The sequence below is a fragment of the Mesitornis unicolor genome, unplaced genomic scaffold (assembly GCF_000695765.1).
Source record: "Mesitornis unicolor isolate BGI_N332 unplaced genomic scaffold, ASM69576v1 scaffold16986, whole genome shotgun sequence".
In the NCBI taxonomy this organism is placed as follows: domain Eukaryota; kingdom Metazoa; phylum Chordata; class Aves; order Mesitornithiformes; family Mesitornithidae; genus Mesitornis; species Mesitornis unicolor.
The window spans coordinates 18683-29764 of NW_010191832.1; the positions used below are offsets into that span (position 1 = coordinate 18683).

General features: G+C 45.4%; 1 protein-coding gene across 1 annotated transcript in view; it reads right to left on the reverse strand.

Moving 5' to 3' along the window:
* RNF128 (ring finger protein 128, E3 ubiquitin protein ligase) overlaps positions 1-1011 on the reverse strand; it is a 13185-nt gene extending 12174 nt beyond the window's left edge. Inside the window, exon 1 of the mRNA XM_010186876.1 lies at positions 709-1011. Within this exon, the coding sequence (XP_010185178.1) occupies positions 709-1011 (303 nt within the window). The remainder of the gene's footprint in view (positions 1-708) is intronic.
* Between the last annotated feature and the right edge of the window lie 10071 nt (positions 1012-11082).

Genomic DNA, 11082 nt, shown 5'->3' on the forward strand with positions numbered 1-11082 from the left:
CTTTGACAGATGTCATGCCAGTCAACCCACTTCTAAGGCTTTTGCTTAAGCCCTGAAGTAGCAGGTACAAGGCAGGTCTGATCAGACTGAAGACAAAGCTGTAAGCATTAGTCCTATCAGCTGATCAGATTACTGCACAGGAGAGAGTTACTTGGAAACTTAACTCATTAGCAACTCCCTGCCTGGGGTTTATCAAGAACACAGTGCTTTTTTTTTTTAACTCCTAATTGAGGCCCTCACTGCAATTCTCAGAGAGCTTTCAGTCAGAAAGCAGCTTTCCAACAAGATGCAGTTTCCCCAGCGTGCGGTCTGCAGAAAGGCAGCCGAAGTTATGCAGACACATTTGCAGTCACGTCTCACATCACAGCCAGCACTTGGGCAGCGCTACGTGGGAAGTGTGAGGGTCAGCTAAAAGCAGTTTAGCTCTCTCACCACCTCCAATACGTCAGCATTACGGCTGCACTGCAGTTCAGGGAGTAAAATTTTCAGGAGACAAAGTTAGCTAAACATGATCAGCTTACTTTTTGCCGTTTCTTTTGAAAGCTTTCAGCTGTTTAAAGATACACCTCTTAGCAATTTAAAAAAAATCACACACCTTCCTGTGGATGGAACAAATTCAGTAATTCTGGTGCTTAACCAGTATTTCAACCTCAAGAGCCACAGCACGGAGGCTCAGGGGTATTAAAAAAAGCAATGCCACAAACTCACCTGATTCCTGGACTGGGCCCTTGCAATCCTGAGTCTCCGAGCAGAATAAAAAATAAAGTAGCCCATGGTTGCTGCTGTGACGATGAAAAACGACACCGAGATGAACAGGATGGAGTACTGATTCATCCAAGGCCCGTGCTTCTTCCCCACTTCAATAGCCATGGTCACTTTCATGCCACTCTCAATCCGGTGCAGGATCTCCATGCCTTTCAGGTTGCCAATCATAATTGCAACGATGCTGTCAGCACCTGCAAAGGAGAAGGGGAATCCACGCTTAGTTCCCAGGTGGTGCAGAGCAGTCATTGTCTTAGATGTTCAAGTGCTACAGAACAGACTGGAAAGTTTAAGTAGCATTTTTAAGCGTCATCTCCATGTGTCTGTTCAGATGAAAGGTCTCTCTGATTCCCTACAAGCTGCATAAATGGAGCATATTTAGAATTCCCTTCTCTCCATAGCACTCTTCTCTCCATATAAGAAACACGCTGTCATTATTTTAGACTCAACACTTGTGATTTACATTTTAACAAGCCTTTGAACTACATGAAGTTGAAAATAAATCTGATACAAAGTGAGGTCACTAGGGACTGCGGTACCTCCAGGAGCTAAGGGATCCCAGGTACAGAGCTGATGGCTTAGGGACCCTTCCTGTAACACATCTCACTCCCTCCCTGCCCCCCTGCTACTTCTTAACACCTCTGTATTTGACAGTACTGCTGAGTGCTTCCTTCCCCAGACACTGAGCAATCAAAGCCATAGATCAGCCTTCTGCTGAAGCCTTTGCTTCTGTATTTTCAGAAGCAACTGAGAAATGTTTGAGTGAAATTAGGTTGTGAACTATAAATGTTGCTGTGGGTTTCTAATGCAAATTCAGAAAGAAGCAAATACGGAGGTGTGCTCAGCTCTTAAACAGTTGGTGGCAGATGGCAAACTCCATCCAGATTTTAACGACAGATTTCACTTCCTCGGTTGAACATCACGACAAGCTATCAGAGGAACCAAGGGGTTTATGGCACGGAGACATTTCAAGCAACTCTGGTCACCAAATGCAGACCAAAGTTTCTTTCATTTCAGTGACAAGCAAGTGCTTGAGGAGACTTGGTAATATTTGCAGGAACTTTAGGCAGTCCAAATATAACAGAGAGGGTTTTAAGAGGAAAAAACAACAAACAAGGAGAAAAGGAGATGAGTAATTTGTCACTGGCCTCTCTCTAGACTAACCACAAGAAAAATGGATTTGAAGAGTAGCTGGTCAGGAGTCTTACTGCATGAACCAGCCGCACCACATTCATAGTGGGTATCACATTGGGAAGGAATAAAGGCTGTTACAAACCTGCTATTTTTAGCTAACCTCCCAGCCAAACACCTTTTAATGGTGAGACCAGGTTTTTTTCCTCCATTAAGACAAACCTTATCCGATTTCCAGCTATGAAAAAGACCTGGAGTTGGCATTAAACCACAATGGCTCTCACTGGAGAAAGCGCTTTAGACAACACAGCTAAGCATGATGTCTAGCAACTCTCCTCAGTGTGACTAAACTCATCTTTCATTCAGAAAGCTCCTTGTAATGAGAAGGACATCACATAGAGAAGAGGGAAAAATTAAACCAAACCAGTCACACTGCAACTTCTGTCCTTTGTGATGAACTGGGGCTTATACATCAGTTACAAAACAAGCTGGAAGCAAGGAAAGAATTAAACACAGGTCAAGTCAGAAGCTGAAACTTACGTTCAGCAACATGCATGGAAGAAAGTGTGGAAGAACAGGCTGTGACAGCACGGAAATAAAAACACTGCCAAAAAAAAGCAAAAAAAGCTCATTCTGCTTTATTGCCCTCGCTCCTGTATGTCTCACTAGTCAAATATAGCTTGTGGTTATGTGCAATACAAGATGTGGTGTATAGATTCCCGTTAACAAAATGTCACCATCAGTCTGCAAAACCACTTCAGCTACTAAGCCATCAGTTGTGAACAAGTTTTACCCTTAAAGGAAAGAAAATCCCATTTAAGTTTCAGGCTGATCCGTTCGCCAGGATGTCATTAGATGACAGTTTTAAGTCTTCCTGACATTTTCCCCCCCAGAGACTTCTCTCAGTTTCAGCTCTGCTTTAGATAAACACACGTGAGTGGTCAGCTGGCAGCTTGGACACTGGAGCAACAAGGGCAGAACTGAGAGTGGTCGTTTCCAGCACCACCGGCACCAATCTGCCTGCTTGGGGTGAACCCCTACTGACAGACATCAGCATCCACCTTCAGTCTTTTACTAATGCAAGCTCTTTGGAAATTAACTGTTGGTCCTAAGGCAATTACAGGTGAGCTAACCTGACATCACATGAAGTTAGCCAAATGCCTTGTGCCAACAGCAGGGGAAAGGAGAATCCAGAAACCACATCTAATTTCTGGCCCAGGAGTTCAGTCACTTCAGAAGGTCCTTTTGGACAGGGACTAAACAAAGCTCTGGCACCATCACACAGGACCTGTCACTGGGGTATCACCCTTACCTGGCTGAAAACAAGGCCTCCTTTGCCTTTCAAGAGGAGATTCAATGATGCCCTATTGGCCTGAAGCTAAGACAGAAGCCCAGAATCCACATTTAGGACTATTGCTGTGCTTCTAACAATAAAACCAGTGAGGATAAACCCGCGCCCAACCTGAGCTGCTAGATGGGTCCCATCATGACAGGGACTGAAACACGCTACTGCAGCCTGGAAACCACCAACCCAGACAGAGGCTCCTGGCAGCGCTTGGCTATTTTTAAGGAAACGAGGTATTTAAGGGGACATTTGTGGAGGTGTCTCAAGCACAGCAGCTGCCCTGAACGGTCAGCTTTTTCACCCCCAGACTCCAAGGAAGCAAGAGGAAAGTCAGTTGTGCATAGCAAAAACCTCACCGAAACCCCAGTTCCTCACCTCAGCATCAGCTTTTGTGATTCAGGTAAAGCCTTCTGTAACAGTTTTTAAGGGACATAAGAAGGTGAAATTAAGCTGCTGCCTGTTCAGCTAATAATGGGCTCATTGCTAAACAGAAACAAGACCTGTTTAGTTAAACATTTCCCAGCCTCTCTCCCATCTCCTGTGAAACTGGAGAGGGAAAGTTACTCAAGTCTTTAGACAAATACAATCTGCCTCTGTAGATTTAGAGTTTTACAAAAGGCACCCCCCAGATCATAAGGCAGCACGCTGGTCTAAATCTGGAGGATGCTGTTTTGCAGATATGGGTTGGCACAGATGAAGCATGAGAACTTAAAACAGTTTGGTGGGGCAGGGGAAGAGCTGGGACACGAGCACATTTGGCACACAAGGAGAGTGCATGACTGGGATCAAAGTTTTACCTTCCTGTATCAGGTTTATTCAGATGCAGAGTGCAGTTGCACCTATTAATACCAGTATAAATATCTATATTGAACTCTGCCTGCAAAGACTTCACTTGTTCTGTCATTGCACTTCTGTTCCCTGTGAACGTGAAGTTACAGGTTTGGCAATTCAGTAAAGAAATGCAATGTGCAAGAGATGCACAGAACTGGGAACGTTAAATTCTGCGCACTAAACCCCTGCTTTCTCACATTCATTAAAGGGATTGTTGCAATCCAGCGCTACTCTTGCACGGGCTATAGATAAATCTGTTCTGAACCAAGCAAAGTGTAGATCCTTGAGAACAGTCACCCCACAATATTTAGAGGACTGCAAATTGACCTATTCAGTGCCTTAACAGCAGTCATTTTTAGCTAAAAATCACAATCTGTTCATGCATTAAAGCGCATTGAGGCAAGGATTAGATCTTGGGGCTAACCAAATCCCCTGCTTCAAAACAAGGTATGGCAAAGCATTGCTTACCCGAATCAGATTAAGTACACACAGCATACATGATAACCCAAACTTCAGCTCTTTGAACCACTGTGTATGATTAAGTCCCAGACCAGAAGGCCCCCGTATGCCATCACGAAGTCTGGTGGGACTCCACGGCAATCCTCAAGGCAACACTTGCACTGCAGATCCACGCTGGACCACAGCGTTGATGTCTCCACAGTGTCCGTATCTTGCACGGCTCTCATCATAAACCATCTCCCCACAGAAGCAGCTCTGAAGAGCTGTCACGGTACGTTCAGGGTGATCAAAGCTGCAAGCTGATTCCCACAGGACATGGGATTGTCAAGGCTTTGCCTCATCTTTTATCATCTTCCTCCTCCATGCAATTTAAGGAATGAGAAGCCTTAGCATCTCAGGCGAACTACCTCCTTCCCAGGCATGTTACAAGTATAATTACGACTTCTAGAAATACTACAAGGAGTTTTCTCTGGGTGTTATGGTGATTACTTTTTAAAATAAATTAAAAAGGAATGGGTTTTCCATAGATATTGATTACAAATATCCAGTAATGAGCATTCCTTTCTCACTTCTCTGTCAGGACCTGCTGAAGTTGCCCACCCCTTCAGGTAGCTATAGTACAGCTTCCAGGTGACCTGGAGTTCACAAAGTGTCAAGGAGATTCAGGGATTAAGAAAGGTACCGGGTTTTGCAGTAATTGAAGGCTTTTTGCCCAGCCTCCAAAACTCACAACTGTTAAAGCCTTTCTGTAATAGAGAGCAATAAAAATCAAACTTTAAAAGGGAGCTACGCTAGCACTACAGGTGGAGTAAATACAACAGAGTAAGACTTAAAAGCCCAGAAACTACAGCCACAGCTTGCAAACTTACAGGAAAATTCTGCCCACAAGAGACCCTGCAACGGTGACATGGAGATTGTTTGTGGTTTTGAGTGAAGTCTGTCAGGAATTGGGAGCATGGGAAGGCCCCATCAGCTTCAAAAGCACAGCTGGTAGCTATGTCTAAATGTAACCAGCAGATTTCCCCACCTGGCACGAGTGTTCAATGCTACCTTAACCATAACTACAATTCACCCCTAGTGTTCTGCATCTCCAGCCTTGCAGTCGGGCCACTCGCTGCATGAGAACCAGAACAAGTACACGGCACCACCTAAGCTTCTCCCATTGCTGCTTTCACAGCAACCATCCCTTCCAGGACAGCTCTGGTAAGCTAATCTTCCCAAGGAGATCTGGGTGTTGCCAGAGCAGTGTTTTCCAAGGTAAAATCCACCCTCCTGGATGCTCCGGTGCAAGTTCCTACAAGTTGAAGCCGCTCCATGCCCAGCAGCCAGCTCAAGAGGAGGAAACAGGCCTTTTTGTGCATGCTGCTCCTTCTCAGAAGGCTTTGAGGAAACCTTTTTCAGCATTTGAATTTAAGGAATCTTCATTGTAATACCACATCTTTTATTCACCACTTGTGTTTCATAACCAAGAACACCAAACTGGCTCAGACTGCTAACCAGGATGCCAGCTTTACAACTGTACACCAGCTATTTTATTATACAACTGTATGCTACTTTCTGGCACAGCCCATTTTCAGGTCTGATATACTAGTACCTAACAGAAAACATCATGTACCTTCAAACCTTCAGTAAAAAAAAATCAGTTATGAAACCTGTTATCTCTGCACTTTCACCTCCTCCACCACTGACTTTGATACCCCACCTGACACCACAGAGAACATTAATTCAATCTAAAAGAAATATTTAAATTTTTCTCTCTGCGCAATACCCCGAGGTGACACTGACAAACACCATGTATGTTTTTCCAGCTCTTGTGAGGCCCTGGCAAAGCTTTTTGCAGTGAATAATTAACAGCTTTGCATGTCACAGAAGCCAACCCAAGAACTCCAGCTCCAAGTCAGCTGCTCTACCTCACTTAAAATTGGTTTCTCAGCTCATTCAGGCATTGGAACTGTTTTGTTTTGTTAAAGCAAGCTGTTTAAACTTGCTTTAAACCAACCAAATCCAGCCTCAGTTAAGTCATGAAAGACCCCTTCATTTCAGCGTAAAGGCCTCAGTGTAACCAGGGGGAAAATCCTATGGATCTTTCTTTTCTCAGATAGCAAAAGCCAAATGCCTCTAATGTCTCTATCGCCATTTACCAAGAACAGGCTGTCAGACAGCACGAAGGGACCCCTTCCCCTTTGGGAGCGTGCCTAGCTACAGCACAGTTCGGTGAAAACATTTGAGGAAGGCAATAGTTTTACAGGCATTTTAAAGAAAGACTGTATAAAACATGGTAGGCAGGCAAGTTACTGCAGAACAAGGAATAAGTTGGCACGCCACACAAGCTACAGCATTTCAGATTCTGTAATTTTTTTCTCCCTTTCTGAAAGTCCGAAGTTTTGCATCATCTTTAAGGAGAGTGAAGTGAAATGCCCCGAGTTTTGCCAGTTTTATTTCTCTTTGTCCAGAAAGTGTCTTGTGCAACCAAGGCCTCTGCGGTGGCACAGCCGTGGCCTCCTGCTCCCAGGAACCAGCACAGCTCACCCCGTGGCGTGCCCAACGCTGCCCTCGGCCGTACCCACAAACAGCCCTTGGTCCTGGTGGTATCGCCATCCATTTCAACAAACCTTAACCCAATATCCAACCAACACTAAGTTTTCCTTAGAATTCAACTGAGTTTTTAATATTGAAAAGAGTTTCACGGAAGTCACTGGAAGGAGAAGGGAAGGAAACAGGACAACTTTTCTATCTGAAAAAGTTAAACATCAGCGCTGTTTCCCTGCACAGAAGGGGTTTCAGACAGGCTAGCCGTGGCCAGCTCACTGGAAGCTGTGTAATATCGCAGTGGCAGAGTGAGTCCGACAAACAAAGGAGTTTATTTGCTTTAAAAAAGGACCACCTCTTTTTGTTTTTCAAAGGAATTAAACAGCAATTCAGCAGAGAACCAATGAGCTGTTTTCTCTGAATGCTTTAAGAGGACTGAGAAATGAAGGATGCAATTATTAACAGATTAAAGGTTGCAGGCATTCTGTTACAGCTGAGTAGGTTCTGCCAGAGAACTGCTACAAGGTGAAGGATTTTCCTTTTAAAGAGCTTGCATGATCTTGCAGAGAAGTCTTCAGAGAATGCAGTCTCACCAGAACTGTTCAGAGCACCACAGCAACAGCCCATCACACCCCCTGTCCGCAGCTACAGAAAGCCCCAGCTGACCACCACACAAGCCACATGCTCAGAAAACGCAGAACGGAAGAAGTCACTTTTAATTTTGATTGCTTCACATACAGAAAGAGCAAAAAAGCAGACTTCAGAGTTTGAATTCTCGAGGAGAGGACAGGTTCTCCTTCACCACAGCAGAACCACTCTCTGAAGACTCTTAATGGAGATGAAATAAAAACCCTGGCCTTGGTCAGATCGTGGCTGGGTCTTTGCTTTTACCTACACGATACATTGCTTGCAGCACAGAAGATCAGCACCAGCTGCACCTTCAGCCTTAGTCAAAGGAGCAAGTAGTGCTGGCATCCCTTCAACCCAAAACATCAGCAAAGAGGCATTAGGAGACCAAGCCATCTCCTGTACTTTAACATGAAAGGTACTGTCAGTTGACTCTCCAGAAATTTCCTACCAGATTAGCACACCTGGATCCTCAGGCATGTAAGAACAATATTTGATCTATTGTCTTTCAAGATTAAAAAGAAAAAAAAAAAGCAAGACCTAACACTTTGAATACAGCTTATCTCACTCTGTTGAAATAATAAGGAACAAGGGATTTCTGGTGGTTTTTGAACAGGCTGGTACAAGTTTACTGTTATCTGCTACAGTAGAAGGGAAAATTCACAGTATACACAGACTGAGCTGATATCACGGGCGTGATGTAATTCACCTGGGAAGAAAGGCCAGCGCTGCACACAAAAGCCGTGTGTCTCCACCACGCCACGGATGCACCCAGCCTCAGAGAGGTGCCATGGAACCAGAGCCTGCACGCCAGCTCTGTTGACAGAGCCATGATTGCTGGCACCCACACGCACAGGGCCAAGTCCAACCAGGAATGCTGATTGAACAGCGCCTATCTCAGCACTCATCCTGCAGACACTATCAGAGGAAACGTCATCTCAGGCTTTTATTGCCCCGCGATAAGCTCTCCCTTTGCAGGAGGGAAGGGTGACTAACTCCCAGTTCCAGGAGCAGCCTAAGCCTGGATAAGCTGACAGGTAGGTAGGCTTGTCCCTCCCACCTCTCCTGCTCTGCATGCTCTCCACCCCAAACATTACCTGGCACCAAGATAAAAGAACTGCTCGCTTCCTTTGCGGTTATTTAAAGCAATAGCCCCTTATGACCCCAGCTTTTTGACTGGACTGTCTTCTTGCTCACAGCATCACCCAGGCTTAATGCAATCTACCTTCAGCTTGCTTTACTTGGCGGCTGGCACTGCGCCTGATCTCTTCCTCCTTGACACACAAGTCTTTCAAGGCACAGAGGTAAACATTCAACAGCAAGACACTTGAAAAAGCTGCAAAAATTGGCAGGAGTACTCAGGAGTAGGAAGGAACGGCCAGAGCTTTAAAAAATTATTTTATTTTTAAAGGGAGGTGAGGGGGGAGAAGGAACATTACAGAGAAATTCAAAGATGAGAGAGTGTCTTAAAGATCCTGAGCATGGTAAGGACAGAAGAGAGGGAAGATGAGAAACCCCCTGCTGACTGGTGGTTGTGTTGCACAAAAGCAACACCTATTTTGGAGAATTCATGCCCAGAGCAGCCTTTGGCTGGAAACATGTACCACCATACACTTCTCACCACCACCACATTTATTGATGGGACTACACTGCTTGGGAACTACCACCCACGTCTGTCTAGGGAGACTCTTAGGTGAGACTGGCCTTCAGATCAGTCACCTAACGGTTACTGTGGATAAGGAAGATTTCCACACCAGGAAATAGGCTGGGTGTCTAAAGAAGCACATCAATACCAAATGTAGTTTTACATGATGTGAGTTTCCATGGGAGACTGGAGGTGGAAACCAAGCTGCACTCAATTTAGTTTAGATACTATTAAAAGTTATTCTTTGCCAAGTTAATCCAACAATTACCAGCCTTTCCCCCCTGCCTTCTGATCCTGTTGAGACTTATGGAAATGCTGCCAGACCCTAAATCTTAGAATATTTAGAACACGAAATCATCCTTTAAAACAGCAGCCAAGGCAGTACACTGAAGGGCACGGAGATGAATGAGATCTGCAGGTCAGCTCTCTTCACATGCTGTTTGGTCAGCGGCACTTGGAAGAATAAAGCATCATCTTCCAATCAGGCAAACAGGATCTAAAACCCTCTGCAGAAACTGCGATCAACATTCCTCAATGAAAGTTGTTCAGTGAATTTACTCAACGGCTCTCAGCAGTTTTGATTTAGTAAACGTATTGCTCATCCTCTTCCAATGAGATCGAGCTCACAGCTGAGGTCCCTTGCTCTCAACATACCAGAAGCAGCCAAGTGTTCGCTGGAAGCAAGTTAAGTTTGAGAGAGCTAATGATAAAACACTGTAAGTCAGCCCAGTGTAAGCCAGAAGGTATCGGTCTGCAGAAAGACGAGAGGCCACATCTGATCCAGTGGGGACCAGCACCGAGCCAACCGCTCTGTGCTCCCTCACGCATTCAAGTCTGGAGGCAAACAAGCCCTGTCATTGTTTCGGGGCCATGTGCCCCACACAGTGAAGCCTCTGCTGCCACAGCTGTCCCTCAGGATTTTAATTCATCCTTTCACATTTCAACAGCCCAGTAAACCCAAAGAGCAGGAGTACTTCACAGACCTGGTCCTGGTCCTACCCTGCAGTTTTCCATGGCATGGACGTACCTAATTTAGACCAAAAACAGCAAGGGCACAGATCAGAAGCTGTCAGTGGCAGGAACTGGTTTATCCTCCTTCTCAGTGCCTCTCATGCTCACAGAGCTCTGTGCTGTGGGGAACCCCAACTCACTACCACACCCCCACCATGCCCTGCAGGCAGGAGACCAGGGGCATCAGCCAGGCTCCAGGTACCACTATTGCCGTGGCATTAATTTACCCTAAACCAGCCAGGAGAACTGAACCGAGCACGTAAAGACAAAGTTGTAGCACATACACATCAAAGAGTTATTCACAGATTCAAAGAGCTACAAACTCCAGGCACTACAGACTGCAAACACAATGCAGGCGTAGTAGATTCATTCAAGTTCCTTCTGAATAAGGAGCTGCTGCTAGGAAGGGATAAATGAGCTGCGGAGGCTCACCCAGCCAAGGACAGGGAACACGGGAGAGCAAGTATTAATTAGACCTTGCATCCTCATTCTTCACCTCGGATGCGCTCAGCTCCTCACTGCAAAGGAGAGGTGCACTGTTTGTTTACACAACACGTACAACGCATCAGGACAGCCTGCCTCGGGATTACTGTTCTGTCTCAGTCTTCACCAGGGCCAGTTTTACAGGTCACAGCAGCCTTTTAATATCATGGTAAAGTTTTAGCTTGTTTTTAAAGATCAGGCTTCGCACGAAGTTGGAGCAGAGCACAATTGTACACTTCTGCCGTGCCCCATTTCCTTT